The 15666-nt window shown below is 42.7% G+C and overlaps 1 protein-coding gene across 1 annotated transcript; it reads left to right on the top strand.

Annotated features, from left to right (window-relative positions):
- Positions 1–1756: 1756 nt before the first annotated feature.
- sla1a (Src like adaptor 1a) lies at positions 1757–12447 on the top strand. The gene is made up of 7 exons (XM_063185970.1): positions 1757–2302; positions 4381–4480; positions 5381–5467; positions 6179–6282; positions 8031–8162; positions 9686–9815; positions 10626–12447. Exons 1-7 carry the CDS (start codon positions 2227–2229, stop codon positions 10855–10857), a joined length of 861 nt encoding a protein of 286 aa, XP_063042040.1. The 5' UTR covers positions 1757–2226; the 3' UTR covers positions 10858–12447.
- Positions 12448–15666: the final 3219 nt, after the last annotated feature.

The raw sequence follows: 15666 nt of genomic DNA, 5'->3' as shown, positions 1-15666 counted from the left end.
GAGCAAGTGAATCAGGACTGGAAAGACTGTAAACTGTAACAGTCGTGTGGAAATCGGAAAATAAATCATAATTTATTCATATTTCCATCCTTTGGTAACCAATATACATATCACAGGTTCTTCAAATACTGAAAACGAAACTGTGTTACTAAGATCTTGTAAACTTCCGCGATCTACGGTGTATGAAAATTATCAGTAGAGAAGGGGTGTGGCCAATTTACTGTTTGACACCGTCAGTGAGGTATTGCCGTCTGGTATACGGTATAAATACTGGCTTGTCAGCTTGATTCCTAAACAGGAAAGTGGAAAGTGGGAAGGCAGTGCTTGTAAGTACTGTCTTCGAACTTCAGGGCCGGTTGAGAACGTAGTACGGCCGCACTATTATATTTCACGGCCGCGGCCCACCGGGACAAGTCCCCGATCTCCCGACGGCCACTCCGCGCCTGGGTGTAATGTCACTAGGATGGCGCAGCCTGGCTAGCCCATGTCTTCTTAAAAAAAGATGCAATTACACATCTTGCATTTGGGCCAGCACCCTCAAAATCTGATGAACAAGAGACAAGCCTGCCAGGGTTGCCAGATGAGGCTGATGATTTCCAGCCCAAAAAATGCTCAAAACCCGCCTGGAAGCAATAAATCCCGCCCAATTCTATTGATTTCTATGGGCAAAATTGGGCGGGTTTTCCTGCTACAAGCCATTTTTACCCGCAGACGGCCATCCAAAGCAGCCCAATTGGGCGGGAAACAGCCCAATCTGGCAACACTGAAGCCTGCTCCCACCAGCTTTAAATTTGACTCTGATCTGTGTCTAGGCAGCCCGACAGAAGAACACAGTGCAGGCTGCAGGCGTTTTAACTGCACACAATACAATTGCGTAACACAATTACTGTACAATAGGCTGTAGTATTACATTGCAGGTTGTCAACAAAAAAAGATGAGCGCTTGCTTATTAAGGCCGTTGAGTTTGACGTGGCGTACTGTAGGCTTACCAATGCAGTCCAGCTGTTGACCTCATTCAGGAAATCCAGTGCCGGCTTCATCTCAGTTAAGCTACAAGACGGTCTGGCCTAGAGCATAACAATTTCCCAAACGGCATGGTTGACCCACCTCCCTTGATTTGCTTATGGTTATTTTCGGGAACTCAGAAAGTACTTGCATTGCTCTTGACCTGACTAGTTGCAACACTGAAAGCGTTGCGTCACTAAGAGGACACAGCCTGGCTATGCCTATTCACCATGTTGTATAAAAGTTGCTTTAAGATGACCTACGTACCTGGTTGACCACGTCTTGTAGGCTAACGCTAATGCTGACTTTAAAGGATGCAGCCTTCAAAGGCTCCATGCTGCAAAATTGCACTGCTTCCTGATTTACCCAAACTGTCCAATTCTGAGTATTCCAAAGGATGACCAATCAACCAATCAAACCTGGACACCCAATTGAACCATAGCCATTAAAGTAGGCCTACAGCCCCACCCCCCTTCCCCACAACAAACATCATAGGCTACACAAGAGCGCTACACACACAGAGAGAACTAACATGCAAACTATATGCAAAGTGCATGCTATAAAGAACCTCCTACTGTATATACAAAATATTAGCACAGTCCTCTGTGTGTACTGTGTGTGTGTGTCTGTCTGAAATGTTATCCATCTACGGGGTGGTGCCCAGTGGAAAATTGTGGTAAAACGCATCTCACCACAGCTTCCCCATTCAGTTGAATGTGGCCCTGTGCAGATAAGCCTTGCGCCATTAGAAGGAAGTTACAAAACTGACAGCACTGAAAAGGCGCTGGCCAGAGGTGTGGCGCTCAGAACGAGCTCTACATATATACAAGCAGCTCACGCTGCTGACTTTTATTTATTTCGTCTTTCTTTCTTTCTTTCTTTCTCTTTTTTTTGTATTTGTTTCCTCTTCTCTTTGCACTGTCATACTGGTCTGTGGATGTGTACGAAGCGAATGGGAAACCAGGCTGTGCGATAATCGAGCTGGAGGAGAACTCAGCACGAAGAACGTACAGGAACATTTTTTATTTCTTATTTCTGTTTTTATTCAATATTACTTTCTTTCTGCTCTTTCTGTGGTCTTGCTCGTCTTTCATATATGCTTGCACTTTTATTTTCTTACAAAGTAAATGGGAAGTCAGGAGGACGTATGATCTCCAAGCACTGGAGCCGTTGCAGAGCCACTGACGTCTGGCTGCCCATCAGGCAGCAGAGGAGCCAGCCATGGGAAACGTCAAGAGCAGGATCGTTGGGCCTGACCAAACGGCCGTGAACGTGGATGCGGACGCACAGCTGAAAGGCAAGTTCTTCACTTTAGTTGCCTCCGCCAAGGAGGTCATGTTTTCGGTCGCATTGGTTTGTCTACTTTGTCAGTCTGTCTGTCTGTTTGTCTGTCTGTCAGCAGGACAACTCCAAAAGTTATGAGCAGATTTGGCTGAAATTGTGGAGTTGTTGGAAATGACAAAAGGAACAAGTGATTTAAAGTTGTTGGTGATCCAGATCCAGGAATTTTCAAAGAAAAAGATTCTTTACCATTGCGAGATGAAAAAAAAGAGGGTTTAACAGTCAAATGATCAAACAGCTTCCTTGGCGGAGGTCTGCACTCTCTGAGTGCATGTCTAGTTGTTATTGTAGTTGTGCCTGATATTTTCCTCTGATCTTGCATATGTGCTCGAAGTTGAAAAACTATAGGGAGCTATCATAAGTTTGTCACAACCAGAATTCCAATGGTTGAGATGTATTGTAATAACAGCAAACTGTTAGTCACATTACTTTTTTAATATGCTAACAATGTGAAATCCTCATTCAAAATATGTAGAAATAGACAAATGAATGATTGGAATAGTTCAAAATGTGGGCAATGAATCTATAATAAGTTTATCATTACTGATGGAATTATGGAAATAAATCAACGTTTGCATGATATTCCAATAAAGTGGCTCAGAGCTGTAGACTATATTCAATCGAAGAAGCATTAAGGTAAACAGTGGATGAGTTAACTTGACCACACATACATAGTACATTGTGCATTGTTACTTCACCCTTCCTGACTCAAATGTCAGTCTCCCAATGTTGGTTCTTCTACCCTCTAAGACAGGGGTGGGCAATTATTTTGGGCCAAGGGTGGCATTGGGTTTAGAAAATTGACCAAAGGGCCGGATGTCGTAGGCAACTTGCCCGTGCCAATAATGAGAATTGTTGTACGGCAATATAATTACACCATTGTCAGTTATGCCATTCCTGCTAACTGTATCTAGATGTAGACTTTATTCATCTTAGGTTTCCAAGACCCTTGTTTTAGATAGCCTATTTAAGAATGAGAGACCATATGAATCTGCGTTTTTTTTCTTGTGATGGCACTGAGGGCCGCATGAAATGGCCGAGCGGGCCACATGTGGCCCCCAGGCCTGAGTTTGCCCACGTATGCTCTAAGAAGTATTGAATTCAATTGTTCTGTGTGAGTTTCATTATCTGTCTTATCTTGCTCTGGTGGTTTAATGGCTCTGGGGTGAATTTCTTGACAGTGTCGTTCCTAGCTGCCGTTGCTAATGTAAAAGAAATCACTGATTTACAATGATTATTTTCTGAACAGACTGTGAATAAAAACGCATCTCATTGCATGGTATCATATCGTATCGTAACTTTGCAACTTATTTGAGGGCGATGCTTTTTCCCTTTGGAAACCTCCTAAGTTGCTAACTGATTAGTAACCGTGCTGTCCAGAAAGGCACCCCAGGCTAGCTATAGTTTCCTTGAGTTGTTTCTCTCTGATGTATACATGTGTGTATTGGATGTGTGTGTGTGTGTGTGTGTGTGTGTGTGTGTGTGTGTGTGTGTGTGTGTGTGTGTGTGTGTGTGTGTGTGTGTGTGTGTGTGTGTGTGTGTGCGCTCTATAAAAAAAACCTAACCCTTCTTTGCAGCTGCACTTGTTGTTCTGTATACTGTATTTCCTGTGTACTTTGTATCTACTAGTGATGTTGGCTATGATTATGTCCTCTTTTGAAAGTCGCTTTGGTTATAAAGCGTCTGCCAAATGCAATGTAATGTAATATAATGATAAAGAAGAAAAATCCGCACTCACAAACTGCGTTTCATTATTTATTTATATTACCAGCATGTCCAAAAAGCTAACGCGTTTCGGCTATCAAGCCTTCATCAGTGCGTGGTACCACACACTGATGAAGGCTTGATAGCCGAAACACGTTTGCTTTTTGGACATGGTGGTAATATAAATAAATAATGAGACGCAGTTTGTGAGTGCGGATTTGTCTTCCTTAAGTTGATACATTTTATCACGCACCCAAAGACTTTCGTTTTTTCCAAGAAGTTGAGTGCGTCCTTTGCCAAAACATGTAATATAATGTTCCCATTCTGCAGCTAGTGACAAGGACATCCTGGTAGTGCTGGTGGACTACCCGTCGGCAGACATAAGTGATCCCATCTTCAGGATCGGAGAAAGACTTCAGGGACTAGCTGAGTGAGTTTGCATTTAGGAGGAACACACACTCACACACGCATGCATGAACACACACACACACGCTTTCATTTGTATGTGCATCATTCATGTATTTGTTGAGGCCCTTATTGTGGTCATTTTATTCTACAATATACCACGGCAGGGGGTCATTTCCCATTGTGATGTGTTGATTAATAGGGCTTTGACACCTAGTTCAACTATGCTGCTCAATGAAACTGAGCTGCCTATTGCCAAATTTGATCTTTTCATGAAAGTTTATAAAGTAATAAACTAATATTTTCTAGCATGGCCCAAGTACAGTCATTTTTTAAGGTAAAATGGACCATGGAGAAGATCCCCCTTTTCATGTAAGAAAAGTGCATTTTTTCAGTCATAATGAATATTAGAATTTGATGGTGGTGGTAAGTATTCATGAAAAAGGTAACATTAGTGAATGGGGAGCATGAATTCTGGAAATAAACAACTGAAAATCTCATACAGTGTCCCTTTAATTATTTGACCACAAGCTCTGCTATCTGCCCTGTGCAGTACCACAGACTCACTTTCTGGTCCTGGTCCAAAAAAAAAAAAATGGCTGTGAAGAGTGCTTTAATGTTGTGTGGTCCTCTGAGTTAGCCAGGCCATGCCCTCCTAGTGACGCAACACCTTCAGCGTTGCCACTAGTCAGGTTAATAGCAATGAACATTCTTTCTGAACTCCCAAAAAAACAGGAACTCCTCCCACTTTGTTGGAAATCAAACAACCATTAGCAAACCAAGAAAGGCTTGTCAATCATGCGGTTTGAAAAATGTTAATTGCTATGCTCTTGGTCAGACCTCTCAGTCTCAAAGAGATTTGAAAATTGATGATAATCAGGCTACCTCTGAGTACCCCTGTGTTTTCTCTTGTGTTTGTTCTCAGAGAAGGTTCTTGGTGGAAAGTCCGATCCCTTAAAACAGGACATGACAACTACATTCCCAACATACATGTTGCAAAGGTCTACCATGGGTGAGGTGCTGTTATATATTTCTGAATACTAATAAGGCTAAGCAATATTGTCACACATTTTCACAAATTTGCCATTTTTCCAAGAATTAAACATGAATATGCTCATAATTTTCTTCTCAGTGTGTTCAGTACTTTAATTTATTAGTATTAAAATTGTGAACATAGCTTAGCATAATTACTGGAATTGGATAGAACCATTAGCTTCACCATTGGATAGCGGATAGAAGTGGATAGAACCATTAGCATCAGAGTGATCACTGGACGGAATTATATAGCCAATTTGCACTTAAAGAGTAAAGTACAAGTACATTTGATGATGTTTTGTTTGGTTGCTACCATTGCTGCGTTTATGGCTACAATATTACTGTAAAATAGGCAATGCAAACACATAGGCCTATAGAAAATTCTCATATTTTTCTAGGGCTTAACTATGTAAGAGCAATTTCCTGAAATGAGTTGGACTGTTCTTTTAACATGCTATGTGGTCTACTGTGTGTGTACATGCATATGTGTGTGTGTGTGTGTGTGTGTGTGTGTGTGTGTGTGTGTGTGTGTGTGTGTGTGTGTGTTTTGTGTGTGTGTGTGTGTGTGTGTGTGTGTGTGTGTGTGTGTGTGTGGTGTGTGGTGTGTGTGTGTGTGTGTGTGTGTGTGTGTGTGTGTGTGTGTGTGTGTGTGTGTGTGTGTGTGTGTGTGTGTGTGTGTGTTTCTAAGATGGCTGTTTGAGGGGGTCGTCCGGCAGAAGGCAGAGGAGCTTCTAAAGTTGCCTGGGAACGTGGTTGGCTCCTTCATGGTCAGGGAAAGTCCAAAAGACAGAGGTAAAATACAGGGCCGTAACCAGACAATTTCAAATATCGAGGTCAAATACTGTGCACTGTACTGCATTCTGTACATTTAGTATGCTTCAAACACTTCAGTCAAACTCTTAAGTTTGTTTTCATTAATCACTGCCTTGAGGAAAAATAGGGATGGCGTATACAGACTGAATTTATCATTGATATTTATCATACTGTATATCGATTTTCATCATACATAAATTTTACATTACTGAAAAAAGGACATGACCTCTGTGTCCACAATGGTAGTTACGGCCATGGTAGGATGCTTATAGCATTACAATACATGTGCAGCATAGAAGCATAGCATTGCCTCCAAGCTAGCAGTTAACATTGAGTCCTATGAGATCAGTTAGCCACCAGCTGGTCTCATAGGACTCAATGTGTTCTACTAGCTTTCAGGTAAAATTTGCTTACTTACTTACTAAAAATTGCACTGCCATACCCAGAGAATGGTTGAAATTACAGGAGAACGGTAAACCCTTATTGTTAAACTCAATGGGAGGTGTAAAATAAGCTTATTTCCAAACATGGGACAGTATCACGTTAAGCTAAAATGGATGAATCATTTTAATAATGATTATATATATTATCTACTTCCCTCCCTGTAGGCGTGTACTCCTTGTCCGTGCGGCACCGGGCCATTAAGCACTATAGATCTTCCGCATGGCCAACAGCTGGTACTCGGAAAAAAAACTAGGCCTACTAAATCTAAAAATAAAAAAATAAAAAGTGAGATAAAATACTACATTAAATTTATCATATTTAAATTATTTAATCCAAAGGTGATTTAAATATTCCCACTATTCACACCCCTCTTCACACACACTCTTCACATGCCCATTTCACCTGGGTCTCTTGTCAGTTGAATTTGCGATTAATTGCGATTAATCGATTAGGGATGTAAAGTAACGATTAATCGATTAATCGTTTGCATCCCTAGTTTTCATATTTAATTATTATCATAATGATCATATCTTATGATCTTATCTACTTTCTAGGGGTATACTCCTTGTCCGTGCGGCATCGGGCCATTAAGCACTATAAGATCTTCCGCATGGCCAACAGCTGGTACTCGGAAAAAAACTAGGCCTACTAAATCTAAAAAAATAAAAATAAAAAGTGAGATAAAATACTACATTAAATGTATTATATTTAAATTATTTAATCCAAAGGTGATTTAAAAATTCCCACTATTCACACACTCTCTTCACATGCCCATTTCACCTGGGTCTCTTGTCAGTTAAATTTGCGATTAATTGCGATTAATCGATTAGGGATGTAAAGTAACGATTAATCGATTAATCGTTTGCATCCCTAGTTTTCATATTTAATTATTATCATAATGATCATATGTCACTGCTTTTAAACTCAGTTTTACAGAGGTTTTGTGTGTGTGTGTTTTTTATGTCAGATTTTGTTAGTTTGTTAGTTCTTACTGTTTAGTGCTTGATGGTCTTACTTGTTAGTCTTGTCCAGTGTCTATTTTGTTTGTTTGTTTGCCCCTATGTCTGATATGTCTTATATCCTTACGTGTGCTTTTTTAAAATTTTATTTTATTTTTTTATTTGTTTTTATGTCATAATATGCATGTGCCTCCTCTGTCTTAATGCCGTCTTGGCCAGGACTCCCTGGAAGAAGAGGTTTTTACCTCAATGGGACCTTCCTGGTTGAATAAAGGTCAAATAAAATAAATAAAAAAATATCTTATGATCTTATCTACTTTCTAGGGGTATACTCCTTGTCCGTGCGGCATCGGGCCATTAAGCACTATAAGATCTTCCGCATGGCCAACAGCTGGTACTACATCTCACCCAGACTCACCTTCCAGTGCCTGGAGGACATGGTCAGCCACTACTCAGGTCAGTGTGTGTGTGTGTGTGTGTGTGTGTGTGTGTGTGTGTGTGTGTGTGTGTGTGTGTGTGTGTGTGTGTGTGTGTGCCTACATGCATCCGCCTTGTCTATGTGTGTGTGTGTGGGTGGGTGTGTACTGTAGGTGTGTGTGTGTGTGTGTGTGTGTGTGTGTGTGTGTGTGTGTGTGTGTGTGTGTGTGTGTGTGTGTGTGTGTGTGTGTGTGTGTGTGTGTGTGTGTGTGTGTGAACATAGAAGGCCAACAGTGACTGTAGCCAAGAAATGTAATGTTGGGTGTTGTGTGTGTATGTCTGTTTGTGGGGGGGGGGGTCATGTCATTATATGTGAGACTCTCGTTTCGAAATACGGCACCAAAAACCTATTTATGTTTCGATACCCAATAGCATCAGAGCATTTCGAACCGAACCAAAATTCAGTACCCTGCCCAATGTCAGAGTGTTATGGAATGATTACTGAAGTGTATAACACGTACAGAGTGTGTGTGTGTGTATGTACTTGCATGTGCTTGTTTGTGTGTGCATGCATGCCTGCGCGCATTTGTGCTTGAGTGTGTGTGCGTGCATGCGAGTGAGTTTTCCATGTACCTTCAGCAGATGGTCAGAGCTGTGTGCTTGTATTTGTTTGACAGAAAGCAAGAGACTGAAGGATTATTACATGATCTCGGTGTGTATTTGTGCCTGTGTGTGTTTGTTATCTGTCTGCCTGGTCTGCCGGTGAGCACGCGGCCAGCAACGTAAGCTAACACAAGGCCACTGGCAGCTTCGGGCGGGCCCAGAACAAAATCAATTCAAAGGCCCCCTTCAATACATGCACTATAATGTACTGAGGGCCCAATTCTGGGGCCCTTCTCTCCCTGGGCCCGGCCAACTGACCTCTTTGTCCCCTTGTGTCGGCGTCCCTGGCTACATTTGTTGTGATAGCCATGCAGCGGAGTGTTTGTAAATGATTAGTGTGTGTATTTGCGTCTGCAGTCATGTGTCGTCATGTACCATGTGTATCGCATGGCTCCAATACTGCTGATGCAAAGTTGGCTATCAATATCCAAACAAGTGTGCTTTCATTGTTAAGAAGTTTAACTTGTGGGCATGTGTGTGTGTGTGTGTGTGTGTGTGTGTGTGTGTGTGTGTGTGTGTGTGTGTGTGTGTGTGTGTGTGTGTGTGTGTGTGTGTGTGTGTGTGTGTGTGTGTGTGTGTGTGTGTACTGCGAGGGAACACCTCAGTTACACCCGTGTGCATACATGTAACTGTGTGTGTGTGTGTGTCTCCGATGCTGCAGATGGCCTGTGTTGTATCCTCCTGATGGCGTGTAACTGTGTGTGTGTGTGTGTGTGTGTGTGTGTGTGTGCGTGCGTGCGTGCGTGCGTGCGTGCGTGCGTGCGTGCGTGCGTGCGTGTGTGTGTGTCTCCTCAGACGCTGCAGACGGCCTGTGTTGTGTCCTGACGGCGTGTAACTCTGTTTGTGTGTGTGTGTGTGTGTGTGTGTGTGTGTGTGTGTGTGTGTGTGTGTCTCCTCAGACGCTGCAGACGGCCTGTGCTGTGTGCTGACAGCGCCCTGTCTGGCCTTCTCTGCCTGCGTCCCCAGTGCTGTGGACCAGCCCCCACCCGTGGTCATGAGGCACAACTTTGACTGGAAGAACGTGGATAGGTGTGGACATATGCATAATAGGGATGCAAATTATCGATTAATTCATTAATCATTAGTTGATAGCCTTATCGGCCGACTTACGATTAATTGCTAAGCTGCGTTTTCTCACTGAAATCTCAATGTTTCTTGAAGAAAAAACTAAATCTAAAAACTTTAATTAAAAATTGAGATAAAATGCCACATTTAAATTAATTCCATTTAAATTCTTTAATCCAAGTCAGCTAAGTGCAATGTAATGTTATGTAATGTAAATACTCCCACTATTCACACCGCTCTTCACACACCTTCTTCACATGTCCATTTCACCTGGGTTTCTTGTCAGTCGAATTGTCAATTAATTGCGATTAATGTTTTTTAATCGATTAACGCATTGATGTATTATAGTCAATTAATCGATTAATCGTTTGCATTCCTAATGCATGCACACACATACACACACACACACACACACACATACACACACACACACACACACACACACAGACACACACATGCACTCACACATGCATGCACAAGCACGAACACACACACACACACAAACATACACCCACCCATGGACACACACAATACACCCATCACAGACGTTTCGGGCGATTTCCATTTCACACTGAAGAAGGGTGTAAGCCCAAAACGTCTGTGATGTGAGGCGATTAAAAATGAAAAAAAGAAATCTGATGAGTGCTTCTTTATTCACTTACTTTTGAGATTTGAGTTCAGTCATTGACGAAGTTAAGCACCCAGTGTAAAGTACAAGAAGACAAGGTGTTGAGCGCTTTTCCTGATCCTTCTACATTTTCATTTCATTCCCAGATCCCAGTTCCTGAGGCCCGGCTCCGCGGTCGTGGGCCAGTCCAGCGCCGACATGGTGAGCTACGGCGTCAGGAACAGCATCGCCGACTACCTCTCCCTGGTCGACTCCGTAGACGCAAACAGCAGCAGCGGCGGCGGCGGCAAGAACAGGACTCGCAAGAAGAAGTGCAAGTCCGTCTACGTCATGCAGGACACTAGCGACAACTTCATGGAAGAGGACTACGACGACTAGCTTGTGGTGGAGAGAGGCAGAAAGACTTGAAGGGATGTTTCAGGATGTTTTTGTTGTCATTCAGTCAATTGAGAAATGTGATAACTGGTCTGGAGGAGGCTGGCAGAGAACTGGGCAAGACCTTCAGACTTCGGGACATTTTGTTTGTTTTTTGCTTGCACAACATTAAACTATTAAGGAGGACTGTGATAACTAGCTTGTGGCGAAAGACATTCAGGCTTTCAGGCTTTCAGGCTTCACAATTCATTTGACAAATGTGACAACTGGCTTGGAGGAGGCAGAGAACTGGGCAAGATTTTCAGGCTTACGGACATTTTTATATTTTTATTGCACCAGGTGCCTGTGCAACGTCATTAAACTATTGAGGTGGACTTTGATATGGCTATGGCTTGGTGGAGGCAGAGAACCGGTCAAGAATTTCAGGCTGAAGGACATTTTTCTTTATATTGACGTTGCACCCCTTGCCTGTGCAACAGTCCGGGCAACAGCACTATTGTCAAGGATTGTGTCTGTGATGACGAGATTGGTGGAAGCAGAGGAATGTTGTAGACTTGAAGGCTTCAAGACATTTTATTACCATTGAACAGTTGGCTGTGCAATGTAATTAAATGATTGGTGAAAACTATAAGAACTAACTTTAGGCAGAGAACAATGCAAGGCTTCAAGGCTCCATGATGGTTTTATTATTCTTATTGATCTGTTCAGCCTGTGTAACAAAATTACATGAGAGAGGAGGGCTTTGGTAAAGATTGATGAGGCGGAACATTTCGAGACTTGAAGATTTGAAAATATTTCTATTGTCACTGATCAATTACGGCAGATGGTGTCACTGGTGGGCCTATACACTATTTGCTGAAAATACTGCATCATAACAACATTGCCATGACAGTACCAAGAGCCTTAAGTAACAGATTAAGACGTAGTCATTTCAATTTTGGTGACAGCAAGGTTATAACATTGGCTCTGCGCAAAGGGGTTAATTGTCCTGTGAAGTTCAACAATTGACGCACAAGAGTTCTCTCAAGGCTATGGGAAAGAGGGATGCATACTTTCGGATTGGAACAGGTCCTTTTTCTGTGCCCAAAGACAGCAGACATTGCTTAATCTTGGACATGCCCAGTCCAGCACAGGGAAGAGGGGGAGAGCAAGAGACAGAGAGAGAGAGAGAGAGAGAGAGAGAGAGAGAGAGAGAGAGAGAGAGAGAAAGAGAGAGAGAGAGAGAGAGAGGAGAAACCTGGGGGAGGAACCAACCCGATGTGTCCTCTCTGCGAAGATTGTCAGCACACACTGAAGGCCTAATGCTTTCCTTGGCACGGTGATTGCCTTTCAAACAAACACACACTCTGTGTGCGTGTGTGTGTGTATGTGTGTGTGTGTGTGTGTGCTTGCGCGAATTTGTGTGAGTGTGGTGTGTGTGTGTGGATCAGTGTGGGAATACGTATGCAAGTGAATAAATGCTTTTTATTGAAGGATGTTATTTCACGTATTTGTGTGTGTCGGCTAAGATATGTTAAAGAGTGTTTTTGGTTTAGTGTGTGTGTGCGTGTGTGCGTGTGTGCGCGTGCGTGCGTGCGTGCGTGCGTGCGTGTGTGTGCGTGCGTGTGTGTGTGCGTGTGTGCACGTGTGTGTGTGTGTTTCTCAACATGACCTCGCCATAATATCCTCAGATGGTGTCAGCTATTTTGGCTCCAGGACAAGCTCCGCTCCGCTCCGCACATTCATACTTGGCCTATTAGTTGTCGCGGCAACAACAACAGAAACCCCTCTCAGCTTCCCCACGGCCTTTTTTGGTAACATCTCCTGCCTTGCCTTGTGGCATTTTAGGCTTTTGCACTTTCACACGCACGACTGGGAACGATCATGAACGTTTATTTTATTTTTTTTCCCTCTTCCTTGCTGTCCCTTTCTAATTCTTTTGCTCCCCTCCCCCACCTCCCATTTTGCTTCAGTCTGGGAGCTTTACCATTTTCTTTTTAAAATCACAAAAGTCCAGCCAGAGCTGGTGCAAGCCTTAAGAGTGAAAGAAGCGAGGAGAGAGGGAGAGAGAGAGAAACAGACACAGAGACAGAGAGAGAGATACAGAGATACAGAGACAGAGAAAGACTGGAGAATGAGGAATGGAGAAGCAAGCCTGTCAAGTCATGGTGCACTTTCTCAGTCTTTGCGCCACGCAAACATACATGCAAACAAGAAGAGTTGGAGCTGCCAGCAGACAGCAGTCAGTAGTGGCAGCAGCCAGGCTCCAGCGCTAGATTCCTTTTCTACTTTAGCACGCAGTAAATTTAGCAGTGTTAACCCAACACTAAGGGAGTTGAATTTAACACAGATAGAGTTGGTCTTACTCTCCAAGTGTTGAATTGTAACACTGTACAGTTTAGTTTAATGCTGTTGTTAAGGACGGTCGGTCTTGAAGCTTCTAAGTCTTTATGGCCACCATCTGCACCACTGATTAAAGGCATTCGCAGCATGATTAGCAGATGACGGCTCTATATCGCGACACACAGGGCTGGACTGGCCATCTGGCATAGCGGGCATTTCCCAGTGGGCCCTCCACTCTCGTAGACGCCTATTTTCAGATATGTAAAAATATATATATATTTTCTTCTTTTTACATTTCTGAAAATAGGGGCCCACAAGGGTGCGGGGCCCACCAGTGAGTCAATTCTGCGGCGCAAATTATGAGGGGCCCCTTTCAGTCAAAAGTGCCTGGGCCCTATTTCTCCCCCCAGTCCAGCCCTGCAGACACATGCAGAGAAGCCAAAAGGGGTCAGCAGTCCCGGGGCCCGAGAAGGTGCCCAGAATTGGATCCTTGTTAGATTGTATGTATTAAGTGTGTGTGTGTGTGGGGGGGGGGGGGGGGGGGGGGGGGGGCTTTCAGATGATTTTGTGCCGGATCCAGCGTCCCTGGCGAGTCGACACATATGAAAGCACGCACACACACACACACACATACACACACAAACGTAAATACACACAAATATTCTGATATCCCAGCTGATAGCAATGTACTACTGAGCCATTGGCTGTTGCGCCATACTTCTGGACGATTTGCAACAAATATGCAACATCTGTTTTATTCATATGTTTTGAAAATAATTTATTTATCCCTCCTTCTAAGTATTGTATGTTGTGTGTTTGTGCGTGTGTGCATGTGTACATGCGTGGTTCTGTGTACTGTAGCTTTTGTGTGTGCGTGTGTGTTTCTTTCTCTCTCTCTCTCTCTCTCTCTCTCTCTCTCTCTCTTTCTATCTCTCTCTCTCTCTCTCTCTCTGTGCGTGTGTTCTGTTTATGATGTTTCCCCTTTGAGGAGACGGAACGACAACACATTTAAATAAATACAACTTCCCCTGATTGTTTATCTGAGCAGTGAAGCGTGATTTTCAAAAACAAGAGCAAACTATAAATTCGCTACTAATAAATGACTACAATTAAGTACTTTGTAAAAAAAAAAAGAAAAACTGAGCCAAATGCTTGAAAGATTGCACGATACACAAATGCTTAATCTATGATTTAGAGATTTTCCCTCTGCCTTCACGAACAGTTGTTAATCACTCACCATTGGGAATAGGGCGGAAAACAACAGCCTTCCTCATAGTGACATCGACTATTTTTTTGCTTTGAAAGGAGCTCATTTCACATCTCCCCTTGAGTTAAATCATTTTATTTTACCGCGTCTGTTGATATTACTTCTAGTCCCAAGCTAGCAATTATCATTGAATCGCATGGCTCCCATACAATTCACTTAAATATGAGAGCTTGGAGGTAAGACTTTGCGTTGCTAAGTCAGAGAATGGCTGGAAGTACAAACAAAAGGTACAACTCAATCATTCACCCCTTAGCGCAGAGCATATGTTATAACCTTAGTGTCACCAAAATTGTGATGGCTATGGCTATTAATCTGTTACTTAAGACTCTCAGTAGTACTGTCATAACAATGTTGTTACGATGTAGTTGAGTATTTTCAGCAACTAGTGAATAGGCCTGCCGGCGACCCCATCTGCCCCAAGAGGCTACATATGAGAGCTTGGAGGTAGACTTTGCGTTGCTGAGTCAGAGAATGGCTGGAAGTACAAACGAAAGGTAAAACTCAATCATTTAACTGAAAAGCGGTGCAAAATGAGCTTATTTCCAGAAATGGTGGAGTGATGCCTTAAAGGGACACTGTGCAGGAAATGGTCAAAAAAGGTACTGCAACTATACTGCTTATTGAAATTGGGCTGCCTATTGCCAAATTTGATCTTTACATGAAAGTTTACTAAGTATTAAACAATATGTATGGTCCAAGCACAGTCATTTTTGCAGCTAAAAATGGCTAGTTTTGGAAATTCAAAATGGCAGACCATGGAGAAGATCCCCTTTTCATGTATGAAAAGCGCAATTTTTCCAGTCATAATGAATACTTAGAATTTGATGCTGGTGGTAAGTATTCATGAAAAAGGTAACATTAGTGAAAGGGCAGCATGAATTCTGGAAATAAACAACTAAAAATCTCACACAGTGTCCCTTTAAAGTTGCACTTTTCCAGGCATTTCAACCATTCTCCAGAAGCCAGTAAATGTGTTCATGATGAGTCATTGCCAGGAAAATGCCATGCCTGCAGAAGCAATATCTGGAAGCCCATCTTGACACCCAATGACTCACAGTCTCAACTAGCGCAACTTTGCGCAGAGCCTGTGTTTTTACCTTAATGTCACCATCTGTTACTTAAAGGTACACTGTGCAGGAAATGGTCAAAAAAGGAACTATACTGCTCATTGAAGGTTGCCAATTGCAATATTTGATCTTTGCATGAAGTTTACTAAGTAATAA

This window comes from Engraulis encrasicolus, chromosome 20 (assembly GCF_034702125.1).
Source record: "Engraulis encrasicolus isolate BLACKSEA-1 chromosome 20, IST_EnEncr_1.0, whole genome shotgun sequence".
NCBI lineage: Eukaryota > Metazoa > Chordata > Actinopteri > Clupeiformes > Engraulidae > Engraulis > Engraulis encrasicolus.
Note: the sequence above shows the minus strand (reverse complement) of the source record. Positions and strands in the feature narration are given on the sequence as shown.